The following is an 18,514-nucleotide window of genomic DNA, read 5'->3' as shown; positions in this document are numbered from 1 at the left end:
TCCATGGCACCCTGTGCGCCTGCACAGCCCTAAGGCCTGCCCTGACCAGATATCACTAGTCAGGGATTGTACTGCCCAAGAGCATTCCAGTAAAGATAATTTAAGCTCTACACACTGTAAGTGCATTTTTATTAATTTACACCAAAAATACTACAATATATTTTGTTGCACTCTTCCTCTTGTTTTACATATTTATAAACGTCTATAAAATAGAATTCCCTGAAGGTGCTGCACCCTCTTTCCATCTCACATGCCATTCAATGACTGAAACCATGAATAAATAACAATACATATATGTTTTTTAACCAATTGCTTACTGATATCCTTTGGAAGGGACTACTCCCCAAAGATCCATTCCATCTTCTGTCAAAGTTCCCGTCTAAAATTGATCAAATAAAAGCAGATTATAAAATACCGTAGCTCCAAACATTCTTAAACCTGATAAGTTAAGTGTGGTTACAATAAAAGCATACTGTGATAATGTACACACAGATCCTGTAAAGATGACTTCTCACAGGTAAAAAAAATAAAATCTTTCCAAAAGAGGCTCACAACCTGCTACATAGAGCAGGTCCATTATTATATAACTGATAATTTTGTGAAATAATCATACATTAACTCCTTAAAGGGACACGGCAGTCACCAAAACAATGGTAGCTTAATAAAAGCAGTTTTGGAGTATAGATGATGCGCCATGAAGTATCACTGCTAAATTGTCTGCATCTGACCATCACTGCCGTCATAAACACTATCTGCAAAGAGGGATTTTTAAATGTTCTTTATTGCATAGTCTGTTTCATTTAGAATATTTTATCTCCTACTCTGTTAGCCTTCTGTGTTTGATTAAAAGTCAATTTACAGAGCAGGAGATAAAAACTACTAAAGTCAGTTAACATCTGATTGAAAATGAAACCTTTTTTTTTCAGGCAGGATGTCACACCCAAGGGCTGCATGGACAGAAACCAAATTAACTTCTAAGCGGCAGGAAATTGAACAGTGAGACTGCAGTGGCTTCATTAAGCCAAAGTTTAGTATATTTGCATAACATATTGCCAAAAGTGTACAAATCATATACATCTGTGGAATCTTAACTTTACATGTGATATTTTGCTTGGTATGCACTTAAAAATAAATAAATCTGCAATTAATAGATATTAGTCTTATATTTGGTAAGTCACACCTCAGGCTATAACTCATGTCTGGATATAGGTGATTACTTGTTTCAGTGTCTCTAAAAAATTGATTTGTCCTTTTTTGCACAATTGTCAATGTTTTTCCATAAATTGTAAAGTGCTCTGGATAAGAACGCAATATAATAAATGTTAAAGGAACACTATAAGGTCAGGAATACAAATGTGTTTTTATGACACTATAGGTCTAAATAGTTGTTTGGACCCCCTTACTTTTAGTTAAAAAAGGTGATTAACTCACCTTTTTCCAGTGTCACGTAGGTCTGGTCACAGCTGGCCCTCCCTACGCTCCACCTCTTTGTCTGAGAGGATCAAACTTGATGATCTCAGCCAATCCGATAGAAAAGCAAAAGGAGGCTAATACTCATGGGCAGCAAAATGCCACTCTGTGCCAATCAACATCTCCTGATAGAGATGCATTGACTCAATGCATATGTTTGAGAAATGTTCAGCGCCTCCATGCACAGTGTGGAGATGCTAAACATCAGTGCTGTACGTTGTGCAGCACTGAGCCAGGAAGCACCTCTAGTGGTCGTCTGAGTGACTGCCACTTGAGGTGTCCCTAGGCAGTGTTTACATGAAAATGCCGGCAGGGGCAGGCTATAGACACCAGAACAACTAGATTAAGCTGTAGTTGTTCTGGTGACTATAGTGGCCTTTTTAATAAATAAATCAATAAACTGGAGAATGGTTGAAATAAAAGTACTGAAAAAAGAATAAGCAACACCAGATTAACATAGGGGCTATTGCAGTAACAGCTCCAGGCCCAGGCTATGGAAAAAGCCCAAAAGGAGCAACAATGTAAATGGTCAGATTTTTCCATTTATTCCATACTAAATTTGTTATATATCACACTTGTCATTTTTTATTTATCGCCATAGTACTCAGACTGTACTTAGTGACTGTGTTTCCTTCATTTACAACCTTATAGTCAGACATGTAACATTTCCATCACACAGGTGTGTTATAGGTCACACAGCCAATCCATATAAAGTTTCTGTGACAATTGATAAAACTAATGAGAAGTTAAATTTATGTATCTCATTTTCAACTTCAGACCAGCAAAGCTCTAAATCAAGCTTTGAGAGTTTTGGCAGGAGAAAGGAGGCTAGAAAGTTACTAAATCAAGTGGCAGAGTACCAATGCATGATTGCCAAAAGGCTAGTACGAAATAATTCCAATTTATGGTAGATATATTACGTATCAGATCTAGTGCCACATATACCTTATCAAAGCAGAACAGGTTGAGTGTCCCACAGAGGTTGATTCTTTGAGGGCTGATGCAGAATATTCCAGTTTTCTCAAGCCTTTTCTGGGCATAGATGATTCCTGCAGTGAGAGCAGCAGGGAGTGCAGGAGGAACAGCAATGGTGATGACATCCAGAGCCTTTTTCACTACTTCTCCAGCTTCAGTCTGTCCCATGTTGAAAGCATATACATGTGATTTTAAAAACTATACATCTACAAAGCCTCAGTGCTACGTTTGAATGCCTAAAAATATCACAACAGAAATCCAGATAGTAGTAATTTTTTAGCATATATTCATATTAATATGAATTTTGCATTAAATCAATCAAAAAAAATGTTTTATTTAAATAATTGCTTAGTAAAATAAAACATGTATATTTGGGGTCTTGATATAACAGTGCCTGTGCTCTAAATTAATGATAAAAAAAGTAAAAACAACAGCAACACTCAAGAGGGTACATTTAACTTCTAATTAGCTTTCAAATGCATCCTGATGTATTGATATGCTTATTACTACATAATTTACCAGTGCTCATTTTATATGTTTGCACATTGACATTTGCCAGATTTATTTGCTTGGTCTATGTTGCCTTTGAGCAACATGGCAGCCCAGGAAAACTACCCCATCTTGGCATACCATTTGCAAATGTAGACAATGTAGACAACCCAAGGTATTCAAAATGGGGTATGCACAGTCTTGTTTAGTAGCCACTTAGTCAAAAAACCTGGCCAAAGTTAGTATTCATATTTGTTTTTTTGTATTTTTCACACAAACTTCACTCTCTCAGTGAGCACTTCCTTTCAGTCCAGCCGGGTATAGGAAACATAAGTTCCTGTACCGCGGTGCGCACTGCTCCGCAACACTACACAGAGTGCCTGGCAGGAGGGAATGCTGTGCGCCCACCTCCTGACGGTCACTCTATTCTAGCACCCCCCAAGGCAGACGCTTGTGCCACCTTGTGGACACGCCGGACCACCTCTATCCTTTTACCGGTGATTATTGGCCGATACCAATATTTATTTAAAAAAAATTTAAATACAAAATCGGAATATCGGCCGAAAATATCGGCAAAATTTATAATCGGTCGATCCCTAGCTGTCATATTGTCACTGTCTAAAACAGTGTCACTATCCGAGCCAGCCAGACTGGCGTGCAGCTCCTCCTCTGTAAAATAGCATGCCATCTTAACCCAAACAGTGTGAACGGGTTAAGAAGCATTACTGTGTCATTATAACTCCAAGTTTTCACAGTGATAATTTAAATGTATATTACAAATAATGATTTTTCAATTATGGAACTAAAACATATAACCATTGACTCCAACGTTGGGCTTGATCATCTGAAATGGTCAACTAAATATAAACTCAGCCATAACATATTAGGGTGTGAATTTAAAATGAATGTACCCCTTTTAGAGAAAATATGCACACTGCATAGATCATTCCAATGAGGGACAGTCCAATAAGACAACAAAGGAATATTAAAGCATCTCTGAACAGCTTGTAGTTTACTGGTTTGGGATAAAGAATAGATCGCACCAAATCCCCTTTGGCTGTATTAAAACCTGGAAGGAAAATAAGAAACTGTATAAGAGACTTACAAATAACAGGAAGATGACCAAATAAAAACGTACATTGCTTTAGGGTATAAAGTAAAGTAGAGATTACATTCTGATCAGCCACAATATTAAAACCACTGACAGGTGAAGTGAATAACATTGGATTATATCATTACAATGGCACATGTCAAGGGGTGGGATAGATTATGCAGCACGTGAACAGACAGTTCTTTAATTTCCTGTGTTGTAAGCAGGAAGAATGGGCAAGTGAAAAGTTCTGAGGGACTGACAAGCGCCAATTAGTGATGGCTAGACAACTGTGTCAGAGCATTTCCAAAACGGCAAGTCCTGTAGGTTTTCCCAGTATGCAGTCGTTGGTACCTACAAAAGTGGTGCAAGGATGGACAACCATTGAATCGCGTTGGGATCATGGGTGCCCAAGGCTTATTGATGAGTGAGGGCAGCGAAAGCCAGCCAGTCCAGTTGATCACACAGAAGAGCTACTGCCATTCAAATTGCTTCAGAACTTAATGCAGGCCATGATGGAAAGGTGTCAGAACACAAAATGCACAGTTTGCTGCATCTGGGGCTACATAGCAACAGACCCATCAGAGATGGTCCATGATGACCCCTCTCCACTGATTAAAGTACTTTCGATGGAGATATGAGCATCAGAACTAGACCATGGGCAATGGAAGAAGGTTGCCTTGTATGATGAATCACATTTTCTTTTAGATCTAGTGGATGGCCGGGTGTGTGTGCGTCCTTTACCTGGGGAAGATATGGCAACAGAATGCAGGCCAGCAGAGGTTGTGGAATGCTCTGGGCAATATTCTACTGGGAAACCTTGGGTCCTGATAATCAAATGGATGTTACTTTTACACTCATCTACCTGAAGATTATTTCAGACTATGTACACCCCTTCATGGCAAAGGATAGGATAATGCACCTTGCTACATTGCAAAAAATTGTTCAGGAATCGTTTGAGGAACATGACAAAGAGTTGAAGGTGTTGCATTCATCTCCTAATTCCCCAGATCTCAATCCATTTGAGCATCTCTAGGGTGTGCTGGAAAAAAAATACGATCCATGGATGCCCCACCTCACAACTTGCAGGACTTAAAGGATTTGCTCGGAATGATTCCACAAACCACATGACCCATTCAGAGGACTTTGAGTCCATGCCTCAACGCAATAGAGTTGGCAGCATGATGGAGACCTATGCGATATTAAGTAGGTGGTTTTACTATTATAGCTGATCAATGTATCTTGCTTTTATTTTAGATGGCTGATATTACAATAGCAGAGAACAACCCCAGATTTTTTTTTTTTTAATGCAAAAACAATAAAAACCAGCCTACATGGAAATGACTGCTAGAATAGGTTTACTAAAGAAACTTGCATAGTATATGTGTATTCCCGTTAAGGAGTAAGGGAGAATGCTTAGTTATTTTAATACTTTAGTAGTCCATGTTCTCAAATTAGGACTGAGTTTGCAAGTACTTGGCTTTCACGTCACATTAATGAGAAACATACATAGAGAAAATAATTTGCTTACATATCTATTCCTATACTTCTAGACATGGTCTATGGGGGGATAAAATATATAAAAAGGCTAACTACAGAAAACAAAAAGTAACACAAATGTATGTATAGTGAGTTTATAATTTAAATATAAAAATTCTAGATTCTATAAATGACAAAAAAAATCAAATTTCTAATTATTACAATTTAACAAAATAAAAAATGCAAGATGAATAATTAGTACCTGTTTTCATCACAACGGCTTTCACTGGGTTTAGATCAGAACCTTTGGATTGGATGACTTCTGTTCCACAAAAGAGAATGTGTCTTTTGTAATCATGCACACTGTGAACTTTCCATGGCTGTGTATCATCCGTATTAGGCAAAGGAGTCTTTGTTACTGGAATACTTTCTCCTATTTGCGGTAAAATCAGATACCACAATTACAGATTATTTGGTTGGCTAGCTCCTTAAAGTAGGTCACAGTATCAATATTAATAGACTTTGGCCAATTTCTACCAGGGACACATAGATTTTAGATCAGTAAAGTAAGCATGTTAACCCTAAAATAGTTATTAAATAAAATAAAAAAAAATTTGCCCTTTATTGTTTTTGAGTAAACCTTTAAAATGATATATTTTGAAAAATATTGGCAACATTTTTAATCTGCATTTATTGAGCTTTTTGTCACATGTAAATGCAAAAGTATGACATAACATAAAGGGATTTGCAGGACAGATACAACTTGAGGCAGAGAAGCAAGACTCACAGATCTCAAGCAATACTGGAGAGGACAAAATAAATAAAAGTAGAAATACAGGAAAATTAAACATTTGAGTGAGTATGAGGAAACAAATTTCAATAAGAAACCCTGTCAAATACATGTTCCCCCAAAGGGGCTAATTAGAATGACATCAATGAACTGGGTGAGGTGAAAGGGGAAGAAGAAAGGAAGATGATCATCCATGGCTAAACTGAAGGGTAATCTCTGTGGGTCTTACTGCGGTAGAGTTACAGCAATCTCTTAATGTCATCAGTGTTCGTGGCTAATGTCCAGTGAAACCAGATGTGCATATGGCAAATTTGTCTGTAGCACCATAATTTGCTTCTTGTGTAGCTCAAGTGCCTACATCTGAGTAACCTAAACCCGCCTTGGTGGACTAAATGGCTAATTCCAAAACCAAAAGGTTACCTGCTTCGTCACATTTAGTATTCTGATAGTAAGATTTCTTGTAGAAAGATGTGTGCATAGTGGTGTGGTGCAACAATATAGGGGCTGGCTTTAAAGGCGGGGGAAATTTAAAATAAATAAAATGTAAAAAAAAAAAAAAAATAAATCAAAGAACCTCTAGAGCACAGCTTTCCAAACTGTGTGGCATAACACATTAGTGTGTCGTCCACACAGCCTAAGTGTGTCGTGTGGAGTTGATCAACAGGAAAGGAGGCACATTGCACAGTGCTCCCCTCCTGATAGTCACTCCATGTAGCGTGGCGAAGCAGACAGATTGCAGTAGAGGATTGGGGAAACAGAAGCTCCTCTACCGCAATCTAACAATTGTTCCTAGGATAGTCACTGCCCTTGCGTATTTTACACACACCAGGACTCTCCTTATGCTGTCCTCCAGGCCTAACCAACCAATTAAGGGACACAGGCCTAAGGGGGGGGCAACTATCACTCTAACACTCTACCAATCGGGTGTTTATGTCAGACTGACAAGATTGAAGCCTTTCCTCATTGCAAGACATGCTTGGAATTTGAAAAAAAACAAAAACAAAAAAAAACCTAAAGGGCTTAGAATGTAAGAAACAAGATTCTCTGGTTCTCATGAAATGAAGATTGAATGGTTTGGCCTCTATTTAAAGTATCATGCCTGGAGAAAACCCAAGAACCACTGATCACCTACGTAGTACCATTCCAATGGTGAAACTTGGTGATGGTCAGGGTCATCTTAACAGCATTATAGGCCCCTGAGCAAATCAGTGCACTGGGGCCCTGCCTACACAATTATTCACTGGAATAAAAATGTAAATTATGATTATATTTATGGGTACCACCAACATCAGTGTTTAAACATCAAAACATGCTGTACAGCAGAGATTAATCCACACAAGCAGGGTGAGGCAACCGACTTAAAAATATTAGTAGAACGTTATTCTAGCTTTTACAGCTTCAACAAATTGTGTGTGTCGATTTTGACTTGCTTATGTACAATTAGTACGTCTAAGTTGTTTTCGTCGAGATAAGTATTCGCAACAGCAAGATTGCATGTATAGCTAACAGCAAATACTACGGTGATTAGTCCACCTAAATGTTTTAATAAATAATATACTGAAAGGTTGACAAGACTTTGGGGCCCCTATGCTCATGGGGACCCTGGGCAACAGCCCAGTGTGCCCATGCATAAGGACAGCCCTGGTGGTGGTAGAATCATGCTTTGCAGGTGTTTTTCAGTGGCATAGGCTAGTTGGCTGGTCAATGATGAGGAAAAGCTTAACATAGCAGAATACAGAGATGTACTTAATGAAAACCGGGTCCAGAGCACCCAGGAACGCGACACCATAGTGCAAATGTCAAATTTTTTTTTCCTTTTGGAAAAGCCTACAACAGATTACCAGTTAAGGAATGAATACAAAAAAAAAAAAAGTGTTCCAAATGATTCAATACCGTTAGAAAAAAAATCCAAATATATTTACAAAAATCCCAATAGACTTGAATAGTGAATTTTGTAGATACATAATTTGGAAGGTTTTTGTAATAGTATTGAAACATTTGGAAAGCTTATTAAGTTTATGTCTTGATTGGTAAAACTACTGCAGGGAGAAGATCCACTCCACCCCTTCCAGAGAAGGAGGCTGAGTGGACCTCTTAATAAAATTGTGTGTGTGTGTCAGTGATATCTGTGATTGTATGTCTACGATTATGTGCATGATTGTATGTATATATGCAATGATGTGTGTGTGTGTATATATATATATACACACACACACACACACACACACATCATTGCATATATACATACAATCATGCACATAATCATAGACATACAATCACAGATATCACTGACACACACACACACAATTTTATTAAGAGGTCCACTCAGCCTCCTTCTCTATATATATTTAGGTGTGTGCATGTCTGTATACCTGTAAATGTTTATACCTGTAAACTACTCCAGTTTTGAGAGTGTAATCTTATGTGCCCAGCTAAAAATTGGTCCTAGTCACTGCCTTTGCATTTTACACACACTAGGACTCTTCCAAGAGCTTTAAATACAAATGTCTGGGCACAGTCTTATTTAGGAGTGCAAAATATAAACAACATTTATCATAGCAAAATACAGAGATATACTTAATGAAAACCTGGTCCAGAGCACTCAGGTCCTCAGACTGGGTTGAATGTTCACCTCACAGCAGGGCAATAACCCTAAGAAAACAGCTGAGACAATGCTAGAGTGGCTTTGTGACTACTTAGTGAATCTCCTTGAGTGGCGCATCCAGAGTCTGGGCTTGAACCCAATTGAGCATCTCTGGAAAGACCAGAAATTAACTGTCCACTGACAGTCCCAATCCAACCTGACAGAGCTTTAGATGAATGGTAGAAATCATCCAAATCCAGGTATGCAAAGCTTGTCACATTATACCCAAAACGCTTGAGGGCTGTAATTGCGCCAGAGGCGATTCAACTAGTACATAGTATTGAGTTAAGGATCTGAATACTTATGTCAGTGTGAGATTTTAGGGTTTTTTGTTTTAGTTTAATAAATCTGTTATTTACTTTGCCATCAGAGGGTATGGAGTATAAACTTAGTATTTAAAAAATAAAATGACCCATGACTATCCAAAAAATAGGGAGGATTGTCCTAATAGTCTCCTGTCATCCCAATTTTGTATACGGGTCTCCCCAAGCCAAATTTCATATTTCCAAAGCACCATGTGGACATATAACAAACGACTTGTTCAATGGACATGCATATTTGTTTGCTTTAGGATTCAGAGTTCTACCCAAGGTGCCCAAATGACTGATGTAGGGAAAAAGCTGATTGATGGCTAGGGGCAGCCACTAAAATGTTTATGATTTTATTCACAAATCAAGTAAAACGTGACCAATAGAGGGAAAAAGAAAGGAGGAGCAGTAAAAAAAAAAATCTATGTTTTTATTTTTACTGCTTCTCTTTTCCCTCTATTTGTCACTTTTCTCTAAGCTGCCTTAGCAGGTATCAAACTTGTTTATCTTCACCAATGCAATGCCATCCACAATGGCGTATGTGCTGAAAAATGCCACGCTGCGTCAGTCAGCATCTTCTCATAGAGATGCATTGAAAGGTCATTGCGCAGGAGTGACCCAGGAAACACTTCAAGTGGCCTTCTGAGTGACAGCCGCTAGAGGGGTTTCTAGGCAACAATGTAAACACTGTTTTCTTTGTTGGTACCAGCAGTAGACCCCTTTTCATGTTTTCTATGCCTAAGCTTCTATTCATAGCAACTGTCCAGACTGATGCTCAATCTGTATTTTTTTTTCTATTTACCCATATGATCGCAACTGCGGTCACTTGACTGGCGTCACCAATATTTTATTTGTGTTAATATTTTATTGATATGTGAATAAATTCTAGTGGATTTAATTTTTTCTGGTTGTATATATTTTTTTTCTGACTACATTGGAGGAATACCATCATATAATCATCTGGATCTTGGACACATGTATTATTGGTGGGGATTACAAAACTTGGGCTGATTACACAAAGCAAGTTCTATGCTTCCAAAATTGTATGTAGGATTCTACTTTATATCTCATTGATGTAGGCAGTAAGAGATAAAGATATATCTTTTATGCGAAATGTGTTTGGGAGGAAGTTACAACCACCAATTATCCTTCAGAGAATGGTTCAGCAGTGCCATCACCACAGTTGGCCTTCATTGGAGCAGGCAAGAGAGGCGGTCAGTCTACCTAGCATTTATTCATGCCTGGTTGAAACACCGTTTATGCAGGCAGCGGCAGACCTGACCCCTTTCCCCTCTGACACTAGCACAAAACTTTAGGCCCACCTCACAACTACCACATCCTTCCAATGGTGGAAGGTATGAGAGGATAGAGGGAAAGAGTCAGTTATTTGAATTTATGGAATTGTAATTTATTCATCCATTTTCATTAAAATATTTTATAAAACTTAGAAAAATAGCATAGAAGCATATAAGCATAACATAAAATGTTAACAGTCGATTATGGATTTTCTTCTTATGGATGTTTCTAAGGAATCCTCATTTTGTGATTCAGATTCCCAAAATCACAAGTAGAAAGCAAGACAGTTAATTGTTACTTGGTTAAAAGCCAGTCATATGTATTTCAAGCATCATGTTGGTAGTGAAGGGATAAATTGGTCAAGGTTCATAGTACATTTCTGTTTTATTATTGTGTAAATGGTCACACGTAGAATGTCATGCTCAATACTGATAAGAATTCAAGTTAAAAACACTGTTTTACATTTAAGAGCTCCAAGGTCAATCTAGAATTAGTAGCCATACCTGTAAGCATGCTTTCATTCACAATGCATCCTCCACTAATAAGCAATGCATCACAAGGTAAGATAGAGTTTCTTTTGATAACTAGGACATCTCCAGGAGCCAAATTACGAGACTGTTCTTCATAAACTCCTGTTGGAAACATAAAATGCATGAAACATCATTAAGGTTTATCTGCAACATTTTTAAAAAGTGCTAATGATGGTTTGCTTATGGTCTTGTGAAATAATTATGGTGACTGCTTGGAACAGGCAAGGTTTTTGATTTCGGTCTACTCATAAGTGTGCGGATAAAAACTAAATTGCTGTGTATTGGTTCAGACAAGTCATCTTATGCCCTACAATCTCCAATGACATTTTTTGTTGTCGGAGGTGTACTGGTGTCCAGACCCTTGGTAAGACTGTCTTGAATTTCCCTGTCCAATTGCCAAGCCAACATTTTAGATATGCGATTTCTCTTTACAAATATTTTTTAAACTGCAGAAGAAGACATATTCAGAGGACCAACCAATAAACTGGAAACAAAGAGCAATAATCCATAGGTAAGGTAACCATGCTAAGAATGAGCCCAAGTTGATTAATATGGCTCTGAATTCCAGACAAAAAAAATATATATTTTTTTTTGATATACTTTCATAAAACAGTTGGGAACTTGCAATGGCATTTTCACAATCTTAGAAAGGCTCAATAGAATATGAAGGTGTTCTACCCTTAGATTTTTGAAGAGGATTGGCAGAGGATTTTGTCTGTTCAGGAGGCTTCTTTTAATCGCACTAAGGCTTTCTATCTCAGACCTTTAATCCCCTTGATTCTTCAACAAGGTCATCCTTGGCAAAGAAGAGGATATTGAGGTGGCTCATCTGGAAGACATCCTTACTGTAAGTAACTTTTCACATTCTTTTTTTTTTTCCTTCCAAAAGTTGTGGGGACTAAACCAGTATTCCAACAGTTAGGTCTGGATAACTACTGATACCTGAATCTTTCAAGAGGTTCATATTTATCCAATTGAATAACTTTCTATTTCTTGTTTGTCTTTCTCACAGAATTGATTTTTCATGAGTACAAAAAGGGCACTGTTGTATCAACCCCTTGTGGTACCCTAGCTTATCCCAGCAACCTGTTCCCAGGTGCTGTCCATCCAGCAAGCAACTTAAAGCCCTTCATCTTTCATGTTCAATAACTCCATTTCAAAATGGAGGACATCGATTGCCTCCAAGGTCTACTCCTGCCATTGAATACTTTCTTCAATACAGATCTGATAGTGCACATTCACCAAAATGTCCTCCAGTTGGTGTGGCATGGAATCATATAGTTATTCACTTGTTTTCCCATTTATCCTCTCACTCATTTCTTAGAGCTTCATTGAGCTTTTGAAACCAGTGATTTCATTTCTACATAACAGAGGGTTATGATTTGCTACTTTTGACTCAGGATACTCAATCCCTCCAAATGGCATTTTCCTTGGAAGTGGACTCTTTTAGAACCTCAGTTTCCTCATTGACTGGAAAAAAAAAAAAAAACACTAGTACTGGTGCAGGATATGGAGTTCCTGATTTCAAATCAGTCCGCAAGACCCTGAGCTTTCCAACCTCCACATGGGCGATTAGGACGACATAAATCAGACACCTCTTACTGCAGTAATTAGGTCTTTAAAACAAATGGCCGTGCGGTGTTTCTGGATATCTTGTAAATGCACTGTGAAAGTGTTAGATGTAGGTTTCATTGTCCCTCACATGAGGGACAAAAGCTTGACGTTGCATACATGCCTGGCGTACCATGTTACGGCTTGCTTCTGACCTTGAGAAATGTATTCTCCATCATTCTTTTCTAGTGTGAAACATTCTTATTTGGATATTTGACATTCATTGTACCAGTGGTTGGAACTCATATTTGGCTTCACATCGCCAAGTTTGTGCGTTGGCCACCATCTTGGTTCGCAACCCAAAAAAATGGAAAAGTTGAATTGAGAGTTTTGGCTACTTTTGAGGATTTTGGTTGGTTATATTAATGAGATATTGTTTAATGTTAATTTCTTCATCTTTAATTTGCACATGTAAAGTGGTTGTTGCTGAGGGAAGTAAGTAGGAGAACAAAACAATACTAATCTCTGAGACTTTAATAAAACCATCACTTTACATCATGGTAATATTAAAATAGTTTAAGTCTCACATGCAATTCCTATATACAGTACAATATATACATTTTGCTTAGTTATCAAACTTTATCCTGATTTACTCTTAGCAAAGACAGATTCACAAAAAACATTTATCTGCTTTTTGCAGGCACACACAAAATCCACTTTATCCAATCTGCTAGTTTGGATACAATAATTTTAAATTAGAAGAATTAGATAAAATATTATGAATGTAACAGAAATGCATACGAGATAGCAGTATAGTAGATGGTATAATTAGTTAAAATAATAAAAGGTCAACAGCCTGATTCCTTCACTGGAAAAACTAGTTATAGAAAAAATAAACATTTAGGAAGTATTTTTGGTCTTTAGAACATCTTTAATTCTAATCTCAAACTCACCTGTTTGTTTTCCATACACAGAAACCATGATGTTATTGTGTGATTCAACTAGTCTGTGCAGTTTAACGGATTGCTGTAAATTGGGGAAGCAGATTTGTGTAGGAAGTTAGAAGCAAGTAGAGGTAATAATTGTAAAACATTCACTGCTAAATCTATGTCTACATGGGAACATTAACAGTTGGGGTAATTATAAGAAAGGATTTTTTTTTGTAAATGCATAGTTAATTAATAGCTCCCTTAAGGCATATACTTATCCACTCTTGACTTGAGTTACCAGATTTTTCCTTTATTAAAAGATACAAAGTGTACCAGTGATTTTGTTTGCTTTTCTAGATAAAGGGACATCTTGTCAATAACTTAAATGCACATATCCACTAGGGTTTGCAAATAAGGGTTTTGACTATGTTAGTTTGATAATATTAATGCATAGATTTAGTATCCTATAAGCGCACTATAGCTCACTATAGGTTTTTTTATCATATCATTACCATCAAAGCGGTTTGACTATAAGTAGGTGTCTCCCTGGCACCATCACCTACACCTTCTGCAGCCATACTGATAAAACTAACATATCCCAGGCTTGCTCAGGGTATTATTGACTTTCACATGTTCGACTAATTTAAAAAATAAAAAAAGTTTGATAGAAAACAGAGAGAGAAAGCCAATTGCTCAAAGCACAATAATCACTAAAGAGAACTGTAGTAGTTATGGTGCATTCAAATTATTTAAGTTATTTTATTTTTAATAATAATAAAAATTTGCAGGGGAGGTTACTTTATTAGCAACCAGTAAAATTATTTCCTACTGAGGTTGTGTTGAAAATCGAAAAGTAAGAGTGTTTTGCAGGAAACCGGGTGAGTAAGAAAGTTAACCCTGGGCATCAGTAATTGCATTTTACATAGATATTTATTACAGTTATTTCATGCAAGAATCATTTTTTTTGTTTTTATTTATGTAGTGTTCTGGAGATCTAGGGTTTCTTTTTCTGTTAATTTTTTTTCCCCCCGATTATTTGTGAGACCACTTCTAGTTGATAATTAATGAAAGTTGCCCTCATGTTCCCACTTTAGTAGCTAAAAAATAAATAAATAACACAATCATAACTAAATATTAACTCAACATTACAAATCGCCTTACACTTAATTACTCCAGGGACCTTTTAGGAATAATATATGTTATGCAGTGTCAGATACAACATGGAGGTTCCTACGTCTTGGTTTAATAAAACTATCTTGCTTTTTAACATTCAGTGAGAAAATGAGACTTTTGGGGCGAGATCATGTTCTGGTTAGCTTTTCTACACGGTCTCAGTTTGGCCAAGTACCATGTAGTCTTTTGCCATCAATTCTGAGACTTAAAGTGGTTAGAGCTAGAGTTAATAATTTTTAGATTAGGATTAGAGGTTTGTGTTTAGAGTTCCATTTCTTTACCTATTTAAGGGCTTTGGATTTTAGGGCAGGGTTTTAGGATTATGGATTTTAAACATATGTTTAGCAATCAGGCTTAGATAATTTAATGTTAGGGGTGGTGATTTTAGAGTTGCATATGAATAGACTGGAACTATAATTTTTTGTTTAGGATTTAAAGGTTAGAAAGTTTAATGTAGAATTCTATGACAAAGGCCATTTTTTTTTATAATTTTTTTTATGTGCAGAGGGTTACAGGTATTTGCATTTCGCAACAACAGCATTTGTCATCATCACATTGTCACATAGGTTCAGTCTGTCATAAGGCGATTGTGAGTACTGCACGTTTTTAATTTTTGAGATAGAGTTCTATCGAGTGAACAGGTGTTGTTGGTAATGTGTGAGTCAAGAGGTGTCAGCCATAAGTAAACTATATATTATATACATTATAACTGGCGTGTCATGTGGTAGCCTACGAGTGTTGGTAGTTTGGTTACACGAGAGGGCTAGTGCACCACACGCAATAGGTAGGTTTAGCGTGATCTATTTTGAGGAGGTGGACAGGCCCCACGGTGCTGCATAGGGGTGACAGCCTGTGTGTATCATGGCTTATAGCAAAAGGGACAGCTCTTATCTATTGATGAGGTTAGACCTCTATGTGAGGTGTGGTGTAGCGAGGTTCACCTCTACCAGCGTGTGGTGAAGCGAGGCTTAAGAGCGTGGTCGAAGTGCGTGGTCTGGAGCCTAGTGCCTCGCATTCGTGTTTTCAGGGCGACCCTGAACCGCATTTGTGGGTGTGCTCTTCTGTTCTCGGGGAGCGTGTTAGGGATCTATTTTGTGGGTACTTTGGGCTTATAGCGGTCAGGTGTGTCGCTCTGCATTCTAAGGAATGTGCTGCAGGTGTGGTGATATCGCCTGGTTTAAGTGTGGTCACTTGTGTGTGAGGCCTATAACATAATCAGAGAGTGTTACATAAGCTAAAATAAAAATAAAACAAACAGTTTTGAACTTATGCAAGTAAAGTAAAGGGATTGGTGTGTGGCTGTTTCTAGAGTCCAGTGGCCGGAGTTCAGGTAGTGGCAGCCTTGTATGTGTCCGTTGAGGAATTTCTCGGTACAAAAGGAGCCGTGCCGGCTGGGTCCCAGACGTGCATTGCGGCCGCCAAAGGTAAGTTGTGAGTCCTCAAAGTTGTAGGGTTTTTTTCCCCTTTAGTGCTCCCAGGACTGCTACTTTGTCTTGCTCTGATTGAAATCGGACAATCAGGTCTCGCGGTGCCATGGCTGGTGCCTTTGTTTGTTTCGGGATTCGGAACATATCTTCGTGGGTCACCGTTTTTGCCTGTTTAGCGGGCAATATTGCCGTTAGTAGCCTCCTTGTGAGGTGCGGTAGCTCCGCGTCTGGGACCCTTTCTGCTACTCCCCGGATTTTGAGGTTTTTGGGTTGTCTGAAGTCCTCCAGTGCTGCAAACCACTGTTCTTTGGCGGTATGTTGTTTTTGCAGTGTGTGTACCTCCAGTTGCAACTTAGCGAGGACAAAGGCCATTTTAAGAATATCCTTAACCCTAACCCATGAATTACCAACACACAAGCATTGTTTGCCACAATTAAACTACCTGTGTCAGTCTAGAGTCACAAATGACTGTATTAGTCTCTAGTACCACCACATCTTGTACCCACTTTCAACAACCACAAGAAAAGGATAATATAGAGACAAGTGCTTTGTGGGGATTACAAATAATGGGATAGGTGGCTCTTTCAGTATAAATTTAGGCCTTGCTTACTGTTCTGTGTAAGACTGAGTCTAAGTATGTATCGTTCCGTACTGTTGAGTGTTGTTTGATACCAATTTATGTCTAAATAAGTCATCTTGGTCCTATTGCTGCAAAGTCAAAGTTAAAGGGGTACTCTGGCACTCTGTAACCACCACAGCACTCTGTAAAGGGTATGGTACTTAGCGGAGTACAGAGTGCTGTAGTGGTTATGCAGCCAGCATGCCCCTGCTGACACCATGCCCCTACCTGCAGCTAGATTGTGTAATAAAAAGCAATGTAGTCAGTGCAGTTAGTAATGCTCTGTGTGCATACATTTGATAAGGAGGTCTCCCTGGCATGACGAGATGTGGCTAAGAAGGCAGGTTTATAGTGCAGCATTCTGCAAAATATTTATTTTATGCAAAAACTATAAAGATTTCAGCATGGAAAAAATATATTAATTATGTCAAAATCTATCAAATGCATTAAAGTTGTATTAGTGTCCATAATGCCCCTTTAGGAATACAAATAAGCTTAATCTAAAAGGAAGGTAACTATTTAAAACAACAGTTTTGATTGCAGTGGTTATTTGCCTTGGTTATGGAGCCACCTATGCATACATGAAAACCTGTAATACATGATATATATATATATATATATATATATATATATCTCATTAGTAGTGTAGATTGTATCGCTACATGCTTTTCTTCTTCTATTGGCATATTTCATACAGAGTGTCAAAGTGATCACAATCCACATTCTGATACGTTTTGATAACACTTTTACCATTACCCTATCAGAAACAAAAGGACTCTACACATTATGTTGAGCTTACACTTTAGCACGAGTAATTTAAAGGTATAAGCAACATCACTGGACTTTGTTCTCTGAAACTTTCAACCTTTAATTCAATCAAAAACCCAACAAAAGCTCCAATTAATAATCTCATTAACCGTGCAATATTGGCCTATCAAGCTTGAGTTAGGGCAGTTTTAAATCAGTAAAATTTTCTGAGTTTGGTGGTGCTTCCCATAGAAAGAAAGAAAGGTTGTAAAATTTGAAATGTTATCATTTTCTTTACTATCCCACTATTACATTACTATCATTACTTGCCAAAAAGATAAGAAAATGTTATTTACCTGTTACAAATGCTAGATTATAATATATGTATTTCCTTTTTTTTTTTTTTTCCTTTTTTTTATTTAAGGACATATTGCGGAAGATAAAAACGTTTTTTTAAACTTACGATATCCTTATCGTATTACATTTTAGACAGGGACTGAAATATTTATCTGGAAGCAGAAAAACTATTTTTTTCATACTCAGATCCTATGACAAAAACATAGCTAAATAAAAAATTATCAAATATCCTGCTTTCAGAAACGTGATAGTATTTCTCAGAATACAGTATATACAATGTGTTTCAAGAGAATAACACACCCAACAACAACATGCGGTAACAGGCAAACTATTACCAGAACAGGTTTTACTATCTATGGTCAGACATGAAAGGATTGGTTTTGCCACTTCTAGCATTAAAACAGTCTGACTTACTGATAAGAAAGACTTACCTTTCTTAACGTGTACACAGATAAAGCTATGCAAACTAAAGACATGAGTATAATTGCCCCCGCATATTCATTGTATTCTTCTGCAAACCAAAGACACACACTGAAGAGCTGGAACACATAAAAGGGATTTAAAACCTGCAAAGAAATGAAAAATATAGTTGTTGAATTCAAAACTCTGATAAGGATTGTGTTGTATTACAGGAGATCCA

At 37.5% G+C, this 18,514-nt stretch overlaps 1 protein-coding gene across 2 annotated transcripts in view; it reads right to left on the bottom strand.

Annotated features, from left to right (window-relative positions):
• Positions 1-18,514, bottom strand: part of LOC134586872 (probable cation-transporting ATPase 13A4) — a 160,051-nt gene that overhangs the window by 74,767 nt on the left and 66,770 nt on the right. For both annotated transcript variants that reach the window (XM_063442773.1, XM_063442774.1), the window contains exons 7-13: positions 18,306-18,440; positions 13,576-13,648; positions 11,045-11,173; positions 5,766-5,936; positions 3,846-4,003; positions 2,416-2,604; positions 318-379 (exon numbers count right to left, since the gene is read on the bottom strand). In XM_063442773.1, coding sequence (XP_063298843.1) covers positions 318-379; positions 2,416-2,604; positions 3,846-4,003; positions 5,766-5,936; positions 11,045-11,173; positions 13,576-13,648; positions 18,306-18,440 — 917 coding nt within the window. The remainder of the gene's footprint in view (positions 1-317; positions 380-2,415; positions 2,605-3,845; positions 4,004-5,765; positions 5,937-11,044; positions 11,174-13,575; positions 13,649-18,305; positions 18,441-18,514) is intronic.

The sequence above is a fragment of the Pelobates fuscus genome, chromosome 2 (genome assembly GCF_036172605.1).
Source record: "Pelobates fuscus isolate aPelFus1 chromosome 2, aPelFus1.pri, whole genome shotgun sequence".
NCBI classification, from domain to species: domain Eukaryota; kingdom Metazoa; phylum Chordata; class Amphibia; order Anura; family Pelobatidae; genus Pelobates; species Pelobates fuscus.
The sequence above is the reverse complement of the archived record's forward strand: the minus strand, read 5'-3'. Positions and strand labels throughout refer to the sequence as shown.